Below are 21,043 nucleotides of genomic sequence, written 5' to 3'. Positions count from 1 at the left end.
TGAATTACACATATGTTGTTTGTCAATTTAAAAGATAATTTTGCAAGTCAAAAAAAAAAAAATGTGTCGTAAAACTGTGAAGTAACACATTTGTTTGTGTGAAACGCTCAAAGAACTACATCTGATCTCTGGTCAACAACACACGTCACCAAGATGGCCGTCACTACTGTCTTGTCAACACAAGAGACTACCCTCACTATCACTACAATGAAACACGTCCTGAAGAATGTCATGCAAAGCTGCCTGCCTTCCTTCCTTTGATTCTCTCTGAACTGCCTGGTCGTTTTAATGTTTAATGTCAACCATTTGTGCAGATAGCATGAAGTAGAGAAGATCGCTAGCGTTAGCGTTAGCATTTCTCCCCCGGGCTTAAATTGTGTATTATAGAATGATCACACCGGTGACAGTACTATTCAAAGGGTTCACGAAATATGACTACTACTCTTACTGTTTAACATTTTGGGTTACTTAATGTTACTTCATGTTAAGGCTAATAAAAATGACAAGGCTGTAATGCTAACTAACGTGCTAGCTACTAGCTAGGTAGCTAACTTGATCCACACACTCCTCTTTCATCAGACGGGAAGCGAAAGAACGAGCAAGACCCATTGCTGGTATAATAACAACCTGGTACTAAGCACACAGGCACAAAGTTATCTTATCTTAGCCAGCGCCATATAGATAGATTCTATCTATATGGCGCCATATAGATAGATTCTATCTATATGGCGCTGATCGTATATATACGGTATTATACGTGTATCGTAGTGTCTCAATTGTGACATCACTTACGCGACTCTGGGATTTGTAGTCTTTCTAGTTTCGTATTTTTCAAAGTCTTATATTTCAACAGTTTTAAGACAAACTGTGACTTTTTTGACATGGAAATGATTTTTTAAGATTGACAAACATCATATGTGTAATTCATGGCACAATTCAAACGGGATCGAAAGATAAGTTTTCTCTCCCCATTGACTTCAATGCATAACTTTTCCGGAATAAGGTCCCATACCCCGGAAGTAAGTGGGAGGGACTTCGCCACTCTATGGCCTTATTTTTGCCGGAGGACCGAGGATCGAGGATCGAGGAGCGAGGAGCGATAATGGAGGAGCTATAATCGAGGAACCACCAGACCATCCTTCGATGAAATCCTCAGATACTCGCCCCGCCCCCTTACTGTGTATCGCTCACTGATTGGACGATGCAGCGCATGCACTGATCTGATGCTTCTTGACATGAGAGCAGAGTTTCCCAGCGGAGTGAAGAAAATACATGAACCTTAAGGGGCTCACTCCTCAGTTTATACTGTGTTTTGTTTCAATGAATGCATCATTTAGTTACAAATATGTGATATATCTGAACAACAAAGTGGTCAAAAATTATTTTATTCATTTTTTGGAAACATTTTCATGATCGCTTTTTTCGTTTTACATTTTCATTTATTGTCATTTCCATTCAGTCAGTCATTAAGTGCTATTTAAAATGTTAATTTGCTACATATCCACACAAACAAACAAAGTGTGCAATCCAATGAATGTTAATCTAACTGGGTTTTGATAGATAACATATCTCTTTTTCTTCTCTCAATTATTTTATTTCTATTGTGCACTCTAATCAATATTAATCTAACTAATGTTCGTTTATACATTTTGAGAATGAGTTCTTATTTGATTTGATTTATTTGGGTCTACAACAGATGATACAAATGTTTGTGTCAGTAAATGTGTACTAACAGAGGCGGGGGTGTTTGTGAAAATAACGAGAAGGGTCTAGCTGCGGCCGCGGCCAGTACACGACACTACACGACACGCCCACTACACGACACGCCCACCTGACACGACACTACGGTGGCTGAGAGACATTACCATACATGGCAGATTAAAAGCGAATTGACGACACTGACGCTGATGCAAGGATATTTAAAGAGACATGAGGTTCAGAGAACAGACAAACAATATGGCGCACCGAGTACAGGTAATTAACGTATTGTGGTTTTAGATATAATTACATACTATTTAGGTTCTCGTTTGTTTGTCGATGTGGCTGTTTAGCGCAGTGTAATTGTGTTTATTTAGCTAATTTGTATTTTAAATATTAAATGTAAAGGAATGGAATACATATAAATATATATATATCTTAGCTCTTAGCTTGACATGCTCGACGTTCAGTTAGCATATATGCTAACTGAACATGCTCGTTCAGTTAGCATGTCAAGCTAAGAGCTAAGATATATGTATATATTTTAGCTTGACAGATGGAACAATGCATGTACTCGCATTTTTACAAGAATCTGATTTTAAATATTCATTGAAGGTGTCTTTCACATTTGAATGTTTTAAAAAAAAAAACATGTATTAGCTGCTATACTGACATATGTATAATTATATTGTTATTTTAAGTGTGGTTTAAAGTTAAATGATATATAGTTATTGGGTAGAGCCAAGTAACCCAGGTGGATGCAATCAGGCCTCTGTTTTTAGATGGGGTTTGTGACCATGCTGTAGGCCTGACATTTAAACCATAGACCGTACTGTATATATAAAGATTTAAACTAGCTGAAGGGCTTTCTGTTCGAACCACAGTGACATCTAGAGGTTGTTTTGTGCATAACATGTCAACCAAAAAGGTAGAGCTGGCTGAATCAGATGGAGTTAAACTTTTTTTTTTTTCAACAAGATATCAAGACACAAAATGTGCTCTACCAAATGGTGGCGCTGGCAGTTAAAGGGTTACCTTCTGAAAGTGAGGAAGTATGACCAGCTTTGTCCCATAGGATTATACAGGCCAGTCCATTGCTGCTTGTTTAAGGAGTTAACTATTTCCAATATTAAAGTCACTGAAATTGTATTCTATTTTATTCACCTATAGACAAACAACACAACACTCCGTGATGGAGCACGCCCAGAGCTCAACAAATTGGACTCGGACACCTTCCAGTGTCCATTTTGTGAAAGGACCGGGTCATACCCTGGTCTGATGGCTCATTTGCAGAGCCACCAGAGGGCACTTGTGAAATATGGAGGTAAGTACATCTATAATTCTATATGATCATTGTATACTTCATCACATTACATTACATGTTACTTGTTAGATGTGTTTAATGCCTCACACATTATGGATACATGTGTTATTTCTGTGCCCCAGGACATCCTTGGTGTAAATTAATTTTGAATTATAAATTGAACATTAAAAATTAGATTTATATTCAGGTTATGAAGTGTTAATAATGCTGGAAAAATATCCTTATTTGGGGTAGGCACAATATGAGCATAATCACACATTCAATCTGCAAAAAATCAGTTTATAGGCAAAAATATTATTGTTGGTGACATGATTATTTATTGCTCTCGCACAAACACCTTGTTTCAAATTGCATATTTACAAGAAATTCATGTTGGTTTGTTTCTAGAATCCTCTAAACCACTTTCTGTCTCTTTTTAGGTTATAATGTTTATAAATGCCATCTCAAATGTGTGGCCAGCAGCCATTATCACTGTGGCCCAAGAATCATTGGGAGAAAGGAGATGTTTATTAGTCACTTTAAAAACTGCTGCACTGAACATCCAACTACGTTGGCGGCGGCCCCAGCAACCACAACGACTCCTCCAGTGATGGCCCCGACGGCCGCTCCAGTGATGGCCCCGACGGCCGCTCCAGTGATGGCCCCGACGGCCGCTCCAGTGATGGCCCCGACGACCGCTCCAGTGATGGCCCCGACGACCGCTCCAGTGATGGCCCCGACGACCGCTCCAGTGATGGCCCCGACGGCCGCTCCAGTGATGGCCCCGACGGCCGCTCCAGTGATGGCCCAGACGGCCGCTCCAGTGATGGCTCCGACGGCCGCTCCAGTGATGGCTCCGGCTGCTGCAGCAACATGGCACAATATTTCCACAGCCCCCAACATTTTGATGTCAAAGCGCAAAACCACAACATGTTGTTTTTGTAGCCTACAACTAAAAAGGAACATTTTTCACATGATGTTCTGTTCAATAAATGTTCATTGAGGAAAACGGTATCAGTGTCTTATTGTATATTCACCACAGTGAATGCAGTGCATGCTGAACTTGCCGGACCATATACTGTAGTTGAAAGTACACAATGAAACACTGGCTTGCTTGTATCAAATCAATACAATTCCCACATGCCCTACCCCGGAACCTGCGGTCTTCAGACTCTGGCCCCCCGCACCAACCTGCGATCCTTCGGGGACAGAGCCTTCAGTATGGCAGCCCCCACTCTCTGGAACGCTCTCCCTGCGGAGATTTGCAACATCCCCACGCTTGACGCCTTCAAAAGGGCCCTCAAGTCTGCCAAGGTCTTTGGCCCCAAATCTATTTGTGTTGTCTGTCTAACTGTTCGTCTAACTGCCTTTTGTTATGTTTGTTTCTACTCCTGTTCTTTTTAAAGCGACCTTGGGTCTCATGAAAGGCGCTATATAAATCCAAGTTATTATTAATACATCATTGGAACGGTAAGAATCTCAGCTACAACACTGACTAAAGCCTTCCCATCTCCAGTATGCCTACATGACAAGCATTTTTATAATATACAGTAAACATATCTTTGACTTATTAGAGAAGAGACAATCATCAAGCCAGATACCAAGGTATTTACAACAGGCAACCACTTCAATTACTTTTCCTTTATGTTATTGTTATTTGGTTTTTATTAGTGCTTTTGTCGTTTTGAAGGAAATTAAAATACTGTATTGAGTTGGTTTCTTCTGTTTTGGAAGCCTTGTATATCTTTTTGGTCTTGTTAGAAATACCCCATGGTAAAACAGTGTTCTAGCAGCAGTTAAAGAAGCTTAGTTTGCTGTCTTAGACTGCCAGATGTATTAAGATGGTTTGTTCACAATTTACACATAAAACCTAAATGTTCATCTGTTTATTGTTCTTCTTCCTTTATATTCAAAGCATGTTGATTGTCTATTGGCTATATCTTGACATTATGTTAATTTGATCATACTTGCCATACATTTATTTTAATTTATGCGATTCCTTCAAAGGTTTTGTAATAGACCCCTAGTACTTTTAATTTATAAAGTAATAATAATACATGTGAATGATTGAGCTCATTAGTGGCCTGACTGGCCCTCCTAATTTGTTCCTTAATGACCCCATGATGTGATAATGTATATCTTAAAACCTTTAACAACTATATTTAGATGTTCACAAATATCTACATTTATGTATAAAATACATGTGTAGCAGTTAGACAAACATAATCAATAGATCATCTCATTAATACCTATTTTATATATTAAAAAAAAGTTGACTAAACCACCGTTTGTTGACAAAATGATTTGGGTTGAAAGTTATACTGTTGTGTCTCAAACGGATAGACTAGGTTATTAATTTATTTGCCTAATAGTTGCTTAAAATGCTACAATAACATTTGCAATTCGTTTTTAATCTGCCATGTACGATCTCAATAATAATAAGTGTCGTCAATTCGCTTTTAATCTGCCATGTACGGTAATGTCTCTCAGCCACCGTAGTGTCGTGTCAGGTGGGCGTGTCGTGTAGTGGGCGTGTCGTGTAGTGTCGTGTACTGTCCGTGGCCGCAGCTAGACCATATTGAAAATAACGGGGACAGAGCTGGGTTGCGGTCGAATAGTCCATTTAGCTTAGGAACCTTCCTAACGGAGTGAAATGACCCGGAAGTCCCTCAGTGGCAGCCATGATAAATGCCGTTCGAATTCTCTAGATGAAAGGAAAGGAGGTTTCAAACTTCCTTTATAACCTCCTTTAGTTTAGGAACCACTGGACCTCCCTAGCCGAAAGGAGAGGAGAAAATGCTGCCCCACAATGCCTTGCGGCCGCGGCATTTGCCGTCACACAACATTCGGCCGTTCACGGAAACAACCGATTATGAACGACAAATGATATCATGAAAGTTACGGTGCTTATTAAGCATTTTAAAACGTATGTGGTAAGTTGCCAAAGTGCTTTGTTTTGAACGTTCATCCGTATTATAATCAAAAAGAGAAATATGAACGTTAGTTTTTACTGAAATGATCAAATAAAGTCAACATTTCACAGTCTTTACTGAGCTGTGGGGTTTGTTCAACTTTTAAAAGATGTTTGAATGGTGATATACACAGTGATAGATGTTAAGGACTAACGTTTATAATAAATACATTTGTATTGATTTTAAGATCTTTTCATACAATCATACGTATTGGGATCATTTGTATTAATGTGGACCGGAGGGAGAGGGTGACGAGCATAAGTTTCACTTTCCTTTTTATTTCAATTCCAACTTTGGTCATGAAGAATATGTTTCTCTGTTCATAAAGCATAAAACAACAGCATCAGAGCACGGTGCAGAGTCTCGAGATGAGTTTACAGTAGTCCCTCGTTCTTATTAAACATCCATGTTGTAGTCCACTGTATAGAAAACTGTAGTTTCCATAGTTTCCCCACAGCAGCAGACGCACATTTATGACATCCGCTGGCGCATCATAAACACGTTGGATAGTGAAAGTGCAGTCGGATTCTCTAAAGTACCGCAGTCTCTTCCCCTAAATCCTTTTGAATTCTCCTATCCACTATCCCTTAACCCCGTGACGTTTCACTCAGAGGTCAAGGAATAGACGATAGGGTTAGAACTTAGGAGCTGATTTTTGGACTATTCGACCGCAACCCTGCTGTCAGACGAACAGCTGTGCAGCGTCATCACAAACGGACGTCGCTTCACGTGACGCTCCGGAGGAAAGGACGTCCCATTGCTCTTAAAACTCATTTCCCTGCTTCTCGTGGTTTCCTTGCGTCTCTCCATGCTTCCCTGGTGGGAGGGACTAGTCGCAGGGAAACGACGCAAGTGAGGGACGCAAGGAATCCATTTAACCGAAGTGAAACGCAGCCCTAGAGAATTCGAACGGCACTTATCATGGCTGCCACTGAGGTACTTCCGGGTCATTTCACTCTGTTAGGAAGGTTCCTAAGCAAAACGGACTATTCGACCGCAACCCAGTTCTTATTATACATCCATGCTCAAGATGGCGCAGAAAGATCAACTTCCGGTGATACTGAGGACCGAGAAGCGAGGAAAAGAAAAATAAGTAGCCTAACTTGAGATCCACCCTACAGACGCAAGGAAAATACACAAGTGATGGACGCAGGGATGCAAGTTAAGCGACTTGGCATGCAGCTAATGTATGCAAATGATTCATCCTGTTCTTCTGATTGGCTAAACGCACGAACGTTTCTCGTCTCGGATTGGCTGCTGTTGTATCGGACACCTCCCCAGGCCACGTCGCACATTGCTCGCCATTTTCCCATCTTCTGAAGCCAGAATCTGTTTATTCTGCTGTCACGGTGTCATTCAACGCTGTCAGCTCCTAAATTAATCGTGACCGGAGACTAACTGAACTATTTAAAGAGTTTTCAATCGGTTTTCCTCTGCTGGAGCTGCCATAAACATGAACGTTTTCAGGCTAACCGGCGATCTCTCCCACCTAGCAGCCATCATCATCCTGCTGCTAAAAATATGGAAAACCAGGTCTTGTGCCGGTAAGTCGTCATGTACCCTCGCTCACAGTGTGTCCGGTGTGTCTGTAGTGTGTGTGCAGCCACAGTTGTGAGGGCTGTGTAGCTTGTCCTGTGATGTTGTTAGGAGCCACAGCCAGTCCTAAGCTAACCAACGTTAGCCAGCTGGCAGCTCACCCTGACGTCAGCCAACAGAGAGACATTAACTCGACTGGTTGTAAGGGAGTCGTAATAAAAGCTAAAGTCAAGAAAAAGCAGCTGTGGCGTCCAGCTAGCATCAGATGTGTAGCTAGCATCAGATGTGTAGCTAGCCTGGACCCGCAGCGGGCCCCAACAACCTGAGGGAGGGAGGGACAGGGGACCAGAGGGCCACATGCAGCGGGTCTTAGTTTGGCCTTTCAGTTGGACCAAACTTTGCTAGCTTGATGTCTCACCCCGGCCCCGGTCACTGCCGGCCGGTGTGTCCGCTCAGTGTGTCCGCTCAGTGTGGCAGCACCCAGCACCAGGCTGACAGCTGCAGCGTCAGAGGGGGACACAGGCAGGGGACACGAGCAGGGGGAAAGATCGTGCTACAGGTTGTTATCAGGAGGAAACTTGGCTGTGTTCTTCCAAAGACCAAAGGTGAGGCTGCATCAGTGATACAGACAGTCACCTGAGTTATGTCATTACAGGGGAGCCTGAGAGGAGATATTACAGAGTCAAGGGCTTTATGGTCATATGAACAGTGACTACAGTTTAGTTATAGCAATGGCAATCTCAAGTCCTAGGCTCCTCCAACCATACAACATAAATATATAAGACATAAGACAATAAAATAAGAACAAACAGAGTAGAAATAAACTAGTGCAATATAATGTTGTGCAGTTAATATGTGTTTCATGTTGGACCAGAAACACACTGGATGAAACCAGCGGTGTGAATAGTGTATAACAACTATATTTAGCTACCTATAATGTAGCGATCTCTGATGCCCCCCCCAGTCTGACAGGGACCTGGGAAGCAGAGGCTGTAGGTACTAACTGCTTATTAAAGAGTGACAGTGTAACTTCTTAATATAACATGCTCCTGAACTAAAATAACTACCATTACATGCCAGAGAACCAGAATAATAAACTCACTTTTTCCAAGCAAATGTTAAGTTTTATTTTTTAAGATTTTGTTATCTTAGTCTTTGATATTTAATATGTACTGTCTGTATGAGGCTGGCTGCAGGAAGGGGACGTTGTATTCTGAACAAATGAAAAGCTGTGTTTCCCAGTCACATGTTGCTGGTTCACTTTGGGAACCTGATCAAACACAATAGTGTTTGAATGAAGATGTTGCTAATGATGTGTTATTCCTTGAAGTTTAAGCACTCCACTAACCTTACTGTGTGCATTTACCGGGGTGAGCTACATCTGCTTCCTTCAAACAGAAATCAGTCACATGTTAAGGATTCTGGGACGTCAGAATGTTTTGAATGCCCTCTGCTGTCTCCTCAGGTATTTCTGGGAAGAGTCAGGTTCTGTTTGCCCTGGTGTTCACCAGCCGCTACCTGGACCTCCTCACCTCCTTCATCTCTCTCTACAACACCACCATGAAGGTGAGACACCCCGCTCTCACTCTTATATCCTGTTCAACTAAATACAGTGTTCAGGCCTTACACCACACCTGTGTTTGCTAAAGGAACACATGTCGTGTTACTACTTGATTGTATGACGGGTCAGTACACACTGGAACAAGTGGATACTTTCCTCTCATGCTTCTGTCTGTCTTTCAGGTCATCTACATTGGCTGTGCGTACGCCACTGTGTACCTGATTTACATGAAGTTCAAGGCGACCTATGATGGGAACCATGACACATTCAGAGTGGAGTTCCTGGTAGTCCCTGTTGGTGGCCTGGCTTTCCTAGTGAATCATGACTTCTCTCCTCTAGAGGTAAGATACCCCCCCCCCCCCCCCCATACAGCAGAGCTGCTTCTGTTTTTGAATGTCATTTATTCTGCAACAGGTCATCTCTGGGTCTCAGTCAAACACACATTTGGCTCTCTCATGTCTGTGAACATACATTGCTCTGTCTTTGCTTTCTCACTCACTCACTCACTCACTCACTCACTCACTCAAGGGCATAGGAAAGATAGTATAAACATGACATGTTAAGCACACACACATATGTTGGTGTATTTTAACACACAGTGCAGGTTTGTCAGAAAGAAAGAACATGAACTCTAGAATGAAGAGAACATATGTAGGCCTACACACAGTTTGGTTACCCTCTTGCACACAGCCCCTAACAGCCAGTAAACCATTTATATTAGCTTCAAGTGTTAAGAGACACAACACTGTACTGCTAATGTAACACAATGGCAACACAATGGCTCGCTGTTGCTCAAGGTTTTTTGCACTGAGATTTGCATGTTCAAATTAAAATACGAAGCACACATTTGCAGTCCAGTAGCGTACCTAAGCCTAAAGCTTTGTGTAGTTGAACTTAATTTACTACTATAGTTATTTTTGCTAGGGCCCCAGCAGGATTCTTGGAACCTACAGGAAAAGTATGCACATGTATTTGAAGTCAGTGAATACCTATCAGTGCTGGTTTACCTCGGACATCTGTGCACCATTATTTCCCACAAACACTGTCTCTGTCTGGCTCAGATTCTCTGGACATTCTCCATCTACCTGGAGTCGGTGGCCATCCTGCCTCAGCTTTTCATGATCAGCAAGACGGGGGAGGCAGAGACCATCACCACCCACTACCTGTTCTTCCTGGGCCTGTACAGAGCGCTGTACCTCATAAACTGGATATGGAGGTTCTACTTTGAGGGTTTTTTCGACATGATCGCCATTGTTGCCGGGGTGGTGCAAACCATCCTCTACTGCGACTTCTTCTATCTTTATGTAACAAAAGGTGAGTGCTGCTGCATTTTGTCTTATTTTGTCTTATTTTGATAAAACTGGGACAGAGTTTTTTTCTTTTGCTTCTGCTTTAGAATCAGTGGTTACTTAACTGTGAATCAACTCAAAGTAGGGCTGTGCGATTATGGCAAAAATCCTAATCACGATTATTTTGGTAAATAATTGATATCACGATTATTAAAAACGATTATCCATTTACTTTGAAAACATCCATTTATTGAAACAAAAATGTGAACAGTATGTTTTTAACAGTTGATTACCCTGAACTTTAATTATAATTCAACTGAAAAAGCAAGAAAAAAAAAAAAAAAAATTTACATTTTTTTTTTTTTATAAAAATAATAATCGTTTTATTTCGATTACGTTGTTTTCGTAATCGTTGCAAGCCAAAATCGTAATCGAGATTAAAATACGATTAATTGCACAGCCCTAACTCAAAGCACTTTTTACTGTGGGGCTATTCAGCAAATTGAAGAGTGACCACTGTCAAGTCAAATGTCATCATCTTGAAATCTATATACACCCCTAGACTATCCAGTAGGCATGATAACGTTTTCATTCATGTAATGAGTGTAGAACTAAATGGCATTGATAAATGTAATTCAATGTATTTCACAGTAGCACCACGTCTCAGAAACAATGTCGCGGTTCAGATCAGGTTATAGAAGCTAACGTGTCTGAATTTAAAAGTTAAACCTGATCTGAACGGCCGGGGGAGAGGAGATGATTATTACATTTTGGCGTGCTCAATTGTTCCATGAAGATAGAAAGCTAGAGAAAGAAGGTTAAAGTCCTTCCTCAGCTCAACGCTGCTGCGGGGGATGAGTCTGGGCAGAGCTTATACAAAGATCCTTCGTCCTGAAGCTGCAATAACACTGTGTTGAATGCTCTTGTTTCAGTGCTGAAAGGGAAGAAGCTGAGTCTGCCAGCTTAGGTGCCAAAGAGGAGTGTTTAGGCAGACGGACAGAGGGGAGGATATGAGGGGAGGACGGGTGGTAGTGGACCACCCCCCACCCCACCCCACCCCACCCCCACCCCACCCCCACCACCACCGCTTCCTCCTCTTCCCCTCCTGCCAGTGTAAGATGCCTGAGACAGAGAGCGGATGGGCTGCTGGCTGCACCTTCTCCCTCTCCAGAGTCAGTGGATCAGAACTCCTGCAGAGGCTGGTCCATGGCCTTCGGATTTCTGTTTGACGCACCTTGCCTTAACTTTTTTTATTACTCTGTATAAAGAACGAAAAAAAACTTGAGAAGTTTTCTACAGAAAAATGTGTTCTTTGAAGATTTGACACATTACTGAAGATGTATAATTGCCTATAATTTGGCATTGTATGATATTGAAGCAGACTTTTTGTGGTGGGATATTACTGACTCAAGCGTTTGTCATAGTATTTGCAATCAAAATAAATGTGCATTGTTTTTCCTGAATCAGTTTGAGGAGGATTTGTAGAATCCTCATAACTTTGCTGGTCAAATGACTCATGTTTAGCTCTTCTGTTTTTGGTCACTATGCATTCCCATGTATAAAGAATATCCGTTTTAGTGTCCCTTGGTAGAAAATACATTTACACGCAGATACCATCATTTAACATTTTCCTTTCCAAAAGAAGGATCTTTTGGCAGGGCCCTAAAAATGGACTGATATACGTGGTTTCTGTGTAAAACAAAGTAAAGGGTTGAAAAGACACCAATGAACTTCTATCACTGTAAATGTCTTTCTTCATTAAAAAGGTCCTTTTACTACCCAGCAGGCGCAGTATGTATCACCTGTAAGTATACCACATGGGCTCCTTTAAGTGAGTTCACTGGTTATGTGCTGAATGTGAACTCACAACTGGATTGAAAGTCTTTAATTGTCCTCTCGGGAGCAGATATATTTATGATTTCTTTCTTGGTTTAATATGAACAGTCTGTAGCTGTGCTTCATTTGAACAGAGCACACCATCACTGTTACACTGAATCTGAAAAGGTTCTCAAGATTTATCTGCTTCTATTTGATTTGATATGCATCATTCCAAGTTTGCTTTTCATTTCTAACCAGAGCTTCTGCATGATCTTGCCACCACAAATAAAGAATTGATGGGAAACATTTGTCTCAGTCTATCGTTACAAATATGTTCCCACTCATTTACTATTGCAGCCCTAAACCTCTCTGGACTCTCCATGTAGAGTTAACACAACATATTTCAATTGATGCAAAAGAACCAGAGATAGCCCTTTCTTTCAGCACACACATTCTTGTCAAACCTGATGTCTGCATTACACACACACTGCTGCATTACACACACACTGCTGTATTACACACACACTGCTGCATTACACACACACTGCTGCTAAAGCTCCCAGGTTCAGGTTAGGGTTATGCTAGCAGCGGCTCATCTATCCTGTAGCAGAGCTCAGAGAGCTTCTTCCCAACCCCGCTCCTTCTCATCTTAAAACAGCACGACACCTTTGTTTTCCAATTTGTCAGTGTTCAGATGCATCCTGACATGCACCATTATTAAAACAGTGAATCTGGATTATGTATGAGTGTAGGACGGTGCTAAATGTGTAATCTATAAACAAGCTAATAAAGCAAGGCTGTGTTCTGATTACAACAGTTTTTATATCTCTTTCCTAATGAAATACGTTCAAACTTTGATTTGGCCATGGCTTTCATTCTGTAGTCCAATCCCCTGCCACTACCACACACTGGTGTACAAAACCAAAGCTGACTTCATGAGCAGTGGCATTTTTGGTTGACATTTAACAAAGTAGTTTGAGCTACTTTCCTTAGTAGCCAAATAAGATATAAAAGAATCTGCTGTGGTTCCAGTCTGAAGTCATTGGTACCGTGCAAAGCTACACTTACAAAGTCCTTTCTCTAACCCTGCAAACCAATTCAGTTGTGACTGATATTTGTAATTCTCTTTCTCTTTATTTGCAGATCATGCAACATGTACTGTATTTGTCACTATTGTTTCTTTTATCTCCGTACGGCATGACGAAATAAATAATTATAATGTGTAGAACATATTCCAGAAATAATCATTAGAACATTTTATTTCATTATTAATTTGAATCAAAAACAGATTGAATGGATATCATTTTAATATTTTAGTAACAACATTTTACTGCTTAATCTGTAGCTGTTTATAAATCTGCTTGCTTAAGAGCCAGGGCAAATGTGAGATATAAAGATGAATTGGGAAAATGTTCACTCCTGTACACTGTTATTAAAATAAGAATGATACATTACATTGTTTCATAATGAGTTGGGTTTTCTCATGTCTTAGATTATTGATTCCTTTGCTCAGGTTTTCAAAATGAAAGTCAGTAATTAACATTTTGAAGTTAAAAAACGTAAGGCAAACCATTTTCTGCACAATGTACTTTAAATCTGTGTTTCATAATCTGTGTTTTATACAGATTATGAAACACAGATTTAAAGTCAGAGATCTAAAACACATAGTGTGTGATGACACCGCAGTTCTCCTCCAGAGTGGAATTAGGAAGTCATTTGTTCTACCACCGCTACACTGTTATCTAAAACTTAGATTTCTTTTCCTACACACGTCTGTCAGTATTCAGAGCCTTTTACCAAGAGAAAAACGATGTATAGGATTATATTGCATGCATCTCAGGTTAAGGGTATCACATGCAGTACCAAAGGGCTGCCCTGCTAAAAGTGTCAACCAGTTCCTTTGGTCTGTGAGCGTGCTGCCTATGAAGTCATTGTTACAATATAATATGTAATTCACTCATTTGTTTGGAAATAGATTCAGTTATGGCAGTGTTGGCTGATGTAGAGACAGCATTGCACCTTTTATTTGATAGATATTTTCAAGTTAAGATGGGAACAGCAATATGGTCTAGGTATGAGGAGGATAATGGAATTCAGGGGGATCAGCCCCACACTCCTTTTCATTATGATAAATGATGTCTGATATCTCATGACCATTATTTGCTGATTATGGGGCATAATGAAAAAGGGCGATGTTTTCAACACTCATTCAAGGAAAGATACGAGAAGAAATTAGGTCAAAAAAGTTCTTAAGAACAACCAGAATTCTAGAGACAATTTACTGTTTTTTCTTAATCTGCCAACCGACTGATCCAAACTCCAGTCCAGAAGGTGGCGGTATTGCGCTATTCGTAAACCTCGAAGAAGAAGAAGAAGAAGAAGAAGAAGAAGAAGAAGAAGAAGAAGAAGAAGAAGAAGAAGAAGAAGAAGAAGGAGAAGGAGAAGGAGGAGAAGGAGAAGAAGGAGAAGGAGAAGAAGGAGAAGGAGAAGGAGAAGAAGGAGAAGAAGGAGAGAAAGAAGAAGACTCCGATCAGCTGTTTCTCAGCTCTGTGTGACCCGGATGGAGGGTCCTGTCTCAGAGGGCTGTGAGTAACTATTTAAGTAACGTTACTTCCTTGGTAAACACTACAGTTCAACTAACGCTGGCTTAAACCTGGCTTCACTGTACCGTTTTATTAACAGCCAGATTTCCCAAAACAACAAACATCTTAATTAAGAAGCATGCATAACATATTAAAGATAATAACAGAAATTACAGAAATTACAATTTGCACATCCAGGTGGACAACAATAAGTACAGCAACAGTATTATTTTTGTTATACGGTTAGCATGTAGTAGCCTAAGTATGGTTGTAGCCAGGTAACAGTAGGAAAAGTGGAATTACATATTGCATAGTTATTTACAGAAGTAGTTGAATAGTCTAACCAAGAGATAGAGCCAGTAATAATAATAATGAAGTGATATTGCACCACAGAGGTGTTTTTATCTTTGTTGTTAAATGTGCGGGGGTCTACAGGGGGCCGTGATGTCTGACTGCTGCAGGGAGGAAGGGCCTGCGTATCTCTCTTTCTATCTTTTAACATTTACTTCTAATATTATATTTAAGTAATCCATGCCAATGTGATTTGAATGGAGGTTCCTCACTTCTGCAACAGATCCCAGAAATGTCGGTTTCATGAAGTTCTGTTTATTTAGCTGATGCTTTAGCTGAACCTGAGTTTGGAAGTTCTCTCAGTTCTTTAGTAATGACCTCAGCATGTGATGTTCCCTCCAGCCCCCCCGCTGCCACTCTCCACCCTGCGACTCCTCGTCCCACCAGTCAGGCTGCTGTCAGCGGCCATCTGGCAAACACTACAGCACAAAACTGTGGCGGATTATGGGATGCTCGAAGAGTTTGTTTCCATGGTTACAGACATTATTCCGGAGCTACTCAGCACCCACCAAAGAACCCAACTCCTGCTGGGCCTCAGAGCGCAGGTGAAACTGGGTTTCTCTTTTTAATAAGAATAGTTATGCACAAAGAAATGCATTAAAAGATTTGGCCAACTGTAGAGGAAGTATGTTGTTCCACTGTTCTGAAACACTGATGTGGTTTCAGCTCGTCTTGGGGTTATGTCACTATGAAGCCACTGCTGACTTAGAGCTGGTTCAGCCGCACCTGGACAGAGTGCAGATGCTCATGGAGGCATGGCCAATGGATGTGAGTTTGAAGTGTTGCGACTTTGGATTACTTTGTAAAAAATCTGATCATTCTGTTTGACCTTAACCATACACTAGAGTCGGCAATGTAAAACTGCTAATGTTGTGTTTTGCAGGCTGGTGCAGCCAATACGGTGGAGCCACACGCAACATTTGTGGATCTAATTAAGAGCTTGCTGAAGAATGCTGATGAAAGAGAACACTTCTATCTGGTCAGTGTTTGTTGGATGACCTCTGTTTGAATAATAGAATTATAGTAGTGTATTTAGTGTTCTCTGTAATGTATACTGAATGATTGTAAACTCTGTGTCTCTCTATATTGATATCAGACTACATTGTGTGTCTTGAAATATTTTAGCTTCTCAGTCATTGTGGTATTCATATAGTTTCCACTTTTAAAAAAATAGATAAAATAATGTCATTTATTTCAGAAAGTTTTCCCTGAACAGTTTGGTCCCACATACGATGACATACTTCAAACCTTGATGTGGACGTTTCTGTCCAGACTGGAACAGATTCTTCCTCTTCAAACTTTCCAACAGGTACATTAGGAATAGACATGCAGTGTTACGGGACAAAAACATTTTGTATATGTTCATGCTTTTATCATTGCTTCTTTTTCATTTTCTTCAGGTTGCCTCCACGTTTGGCGATGTGTCCTCAGTGTTGGGGGAATGTATGGATTCTGTGTCACAGTGCGAGGGGCTGCAAACCCTGCTGCAGTATCACAAAGACCTCAGCCTTCTGGATCACAATGGCAAGCCTTTATTATTACTGACACCTTTTATAACACATGGCTTTAGTTTGGTTGACCTTTGAATTTGATCTCCTCACCCTCGTGCTTTTGGGAAAACTGAAATTCAATATGTATAGACACTTGCCTTGCCTAAAGGTGGTATTTCTCTCAGAAGCTCGTAAAGACCAAACCCGAACTAACAAAGATACAAAATCATATTCATTCATACAAACATTCCATATAAATGAACACAGTGCTCTGTTCTGTAAACATCTGTAAATGGGCTGAGAGCTTTATAAGGTGATGATGTCAGTCCTGGCTTTTATGCTAAGTGAGCAAACAAGATGCAACAAACCAAACAATTGAATGCAGCTTTACAGAGTCCACGTTTTTCTCTGAATGATTCACTTCTTGTATATACATACTTTCTCTATTGGCTCGTAAATAATTAATTTAGCATACTCATTGATTAATGAATGATAATTGTCAACAGTGAGTGTTTAAATTAAGTGTTTTTTTGCAAAATACAATCTTTTCAGATAGTTCCTTGGAAGACGCCAGAGTTATTTCAGTTCTGGAAATTCCCGCTTCACAACGAAGTGAGACGGACGAACCACAAGCCAACATCTTGGATAATGTGGCGTTATCAGATTCAACAGTGTCCCATACCACACAGAGAAAAATAAACGCAACCACAGAAGATCGGACAAGGGAGCTAAAGATTGATGAAACTAACTGGACTCTGGGGGACAATGAGACAGACGTGCTTTTGGGACATTTTACAAGACATGAAGAAACTGTAGGCCTCCTTCAAAGTCAAGTGGAGGATGGTCCTCTACTTCTTAAACGCTGCAGTGTCCTGCTTGAAAGACTGGACATGCCTATGCAGTCTCGGCCTGTGAGACGAAACAGAGGGAAGCGACTGAAAACGATTCTGTTGGAAGAGAAGAGAGGTCTCTGCAAAGAGGCCCCCCCTGCCTACAAATCAGCTTCGAGGAAAACAAAACCCTCTGACAACATGGAGTCAGGCATTTTCAGCAACTCGTTATATATGGCTCCTATCAATCATTGCAGTGACGATGACTCATGGTCTTACTACTCTGATCAGGACTTGGGCCTTAAGACTCCTAGCAGCAGTCTTAGTGAGGCTGGTTCATGGTCTAACTACTCTGGTGAAGGGTCTTCCTTTGGGACTCCTGTTAGTCGTCCTATTGACGGGGATTCTTCGTCTAGCTGCTCAAATGAGGACACTTCCTTCATAGGTCCTACAAATATATTGTCTACCAGCAAAAACCAGGGCACCTCTGACATCAAAGCCAGCATTACAAGAAAGACTCGGAAAGTCCAGTGTTTTATCTGCCAGGAGCTTGTGAATACAAGCCTGAGAGCCCACATGAAAAGCCACTTTCCCTTGGGGGAATACGCCTGCCCCCGATGCGACAGCAGGTTCAAACTCTACTCATCCTTCAGGCAGCATTTCAATAGAACCTGCTTTGAGTACGGTCAGCAACAGTTTGATCTACAGAAGCCAGAAGAAGCCATGAATCTTTACAAATGTGACAAATGTGAAGAGCCATTCAGGTATAAAGTTTCCCTGAATAGGCACAAACACACCCACAATGAACTCTACTGCAGTGTGTGTAGGAAGGTGTTACGAGATGCAGCGACATTGGCAAGGCACAAGGCTTCTCACACCCCTTTTCAGTGTAACCGCTGTGAGGAGACCTTCACTCTTTTTAAGCCCTTGTCCAGGCACTGTGAAAACATCCATAAAATCAGCCGGCCTTTTAAATGCAGCTATTGTCCGAAGGTTGTATCTAAGCTGCGTGTTTTAATCACACATGAGTGGAAACATACGGGTCATCTTCCGTTCCAGTGCGCTCAGTGCGGCTTGAGATACAAAACAGACGGAGATCTAACTTCCCATCAGAGAGTCCACACAAGAGAGAAACCTTACCTTTGTGCAGAGTGCGGGAAGACTTTCTCCCAGAAGTCTAACCTGCTGCGCCACCTCAACTTGATCCACAGCGAGTCTCGAAATGAGAAGAAATACTCTTGCCCCGAGTGTGAGAAATCTTTTAAAGAGAAAGGAGCCCTGAAAAAACACCAGAGGACCAAACACTTGAATGAATTGTTCCGTCATCCGTGCCCGTACTGTGGAAAGATGGTCTCCTCGTCAACAATCGCCAGACATAAATTAATCCATACGGGAGAGAGACCATTCAAATGCACGGTGCCTGAATGTGACAAGTACTTCAGGTCGACTCCTGAAGTGAAGAAGCATGTTCTCATTCATCATACTACAGAGAGACCTTATAAATGTGACATATGTGGAAAGGGCTTCATAAGGAGGTGCTTTCTCAATGCTCATGCTAAAACACACTCGGGAGAGAAGCCATTTGTTTGCCATATCTGTGGCAAGGCTTTCCCCAAGCACTACAGCATGCAGAGACACAAAAAGCTAGTGCATGCATTTGTAACGCATTGACCTGCATAGTAGGAAAGCTTTGTTAAAGGTACAATGTGTAGGGTATACAGAATTGTAGTTACAAACATTTTAAAACAACCTTACATTATTAACAGAATGTGAATGGGTACAGTGTTAACATTACGTCAAAAACATGTATATATTATGTTGCAGAAATATCTTCTGAAATGAGCATGATACCTGACTAGCCCCAGCCTGTCCTGCCATGTAGTATAAGTCTGACCTCAGACCAACATAAGATTTATTTTTTCTTTATTTAAGAAAATATGAGCGTCACATCATACAATATACACACACGACAACCGTTGATACCTGGAATACAATGGTAAACAGACTAAGTACAAAAAGAAAGGAAAATAAAAAAGAACAAAAAGTCATATTTCAAATAAAATGTGTGAAATACTCATTTGGTTTTTTATTTTCTTCATCTTCATAATGTTTGTTATATAGCAAATCTTACAGAATGTTCCACAATTAAAACATTTTTCTATTCTATCACCTTTAAAAAAGAAAACAAATTATTTATTTGGAAGTTATATTGTTTTCCCTTTTTTCCTTTTTAAATACTGTTCAACGTCAGACCAACCTTTCTGGTATATAAACGGTGATAGGACAAAAGGCAAGGCACGTTTATTTATATAGCACCTTTCAGCACGCGACAATTCAAAGTGCTTTACAAAATAAAATAAAAGACGTTTAAGAATAAATACAGCAGAATCACATTATATAATGGCATTTTACAACAGGCATTTCAAAAGTAAAGATAATAAATCAATTAAACACAACAGTTATACAATACATGAATAAAATGCATACTGCAGTACGAATATGAACTACTCAATTAAAAGCAGCGGCAAAAAGATATGTTTTCGGTCTCGATTTGAAAATAGCCAGAGTTTCAGCGGACGTGCACGATTCAGGCAGTTTGTTCCAGATTGTCGGGGCTAAACGCTGCTTCTCCATGTTTTGTTCTTACTCTCGGAACCGAGAGCAGACCCGTCCCAGAAGACCTGAGACACCTGGATGGTTCATAGTTATGCAGGAGATCGTTAATATACTTTGGTCCTAAACCATTTCGTGATTTAAAAACTAGCAATAGTACTTTAAAATCAATTATTTGGCCGACTGGAAGCCAGTGTAAAGACTTCAGAACTGGACTGATGTGATCCACTCTTTTAATGTTAGTGAGGACATGAGCAGCAGCGTTCTGAATTAGCTGCAGCTTTCTGAATTTAAAAATAAATCTGGGTATCGTCTGCATAGATACGATAGCTTAGATCGCTGTTTTTCATAATTTGAGCCAGTGGTAGCATATAAATATTAAAAAGCAGAGGTCCTAAGATGGAGACTTGAGGAATCCCGCATGTCATATTTGTCAAGGCTGATGTGTAGTTGCCTATTGAGACAAAGTTTGTTCTGTCCTTTAAGTAGGAACTAAACCAATTTAGAGCTGTTCCTGAAACTCCCACCCAGTTTTCTAGACGGTCTAGCAATATGTTGTGGTCAACAGTGTCAAATGCAGCGCTGAGATAATACTAACACTGATATTCTGCCACTGTCTGTGTTCAAACGGATGTCATTTAAGACCTTAACAAGAGCAGTCTCAGTGCTGTGGTTAGGTTGAAAGCCCGACTGAAACACATCAAAACCGTCAGTTAAAAACATGAAATGACTCAACTGTTGAAAAACTACTTTTTCAATCAATTTACTTAAAAAAGGAAGGTTTGATATTGGCCTGTAATTATTCATTACAGATGCGTCTAGGTTATGCATTTTTAGGAGCGGTTTAATGACTGCAGTTTTCAGGGCCTGTGGAAATACACCCGAGTGGAGAGACTTGTTTACTATGTGTAGTATATCTGAGGCCAAGCAATGAAAAACATCTTTGAAAAATCCTGTCGGGATAATATCGAGGCTACAGGAGGAGGATTTCAGATGTTGG

At 40.8% G+C, this 21,043-nt stretch overlaps 2 protein-coding genes across 2 annotated transcripts; both read left to right on the top strand.

Annotated features, from left to right (window-relative positions):
- Positions 1-6,965: 6,965 nt before the first annotated feature.
- LOC117483642 (ER lumen protein-retaining receptor 2) lies at positions 6,966-12,485 on the top strand. The gene is made up of 5 exons (XM_034132025.1): positions 6,966-7,517; positions 8,975-9,075; positions 9,253-9,411; positions 10,132-10,384; positions 11,292-12,485. Exons 1-5 carry the CDS (start codon positions 7,427-7,429, stop codon positions 11,324-11,326), a joined length of 639 nt encoding a protein of 212 aa, XP_033987916.1. The 5' UTR covers positions 6,966-7,426; the 3' UTR covers positions 11,327-12,485.
- Positions 12,486-14,621: 2,136 nt separating this feature from the next.
- LOC117483661 (zinc finger protein 567-like) lies at positions 14,622-19,507 on the top strand. The gene is made up of 7 exons (XM_034132042.1): positions 14,622-14,762; positions 15,453-15,655; positions 15,777-15,878; positions 15,994-16,089; positions 16,309-16,419; positions 16,511-16,634; positions 17,153-19,507. Exons 1-7 carry the CDS (start codon positions 14,738-14,740, stop codon positions 19,099-19,101), a joined length of 2,610 nt encoding a protein of 869 aa, XP_033987933.1. The 5' UTR covers positions 14,622-14,737; the 3' UTR covers positions 19,102-19,507.
- Positions 19,508-21,043: the final 1,536 nt, after the last annotated feature.

This window comes from Trematomus bernacchii, unplaced genomic scaffold, assembly GCF_902827165.1.
Source record: "Trematomus bernacchii unplaced genomic scaffold, fTreBer1.1, whole genome shotgun sequence".
Classification (NCBI taxonomy): Eukaryota; Metazoa; Chordata; class Actinopteri; order Perciformes; family Nototheniidae; genus Trematomus; species Trematomus bernacchii.
This window is presented reverse-complemented; position numbering and strand designations above follow the sequence as displayed.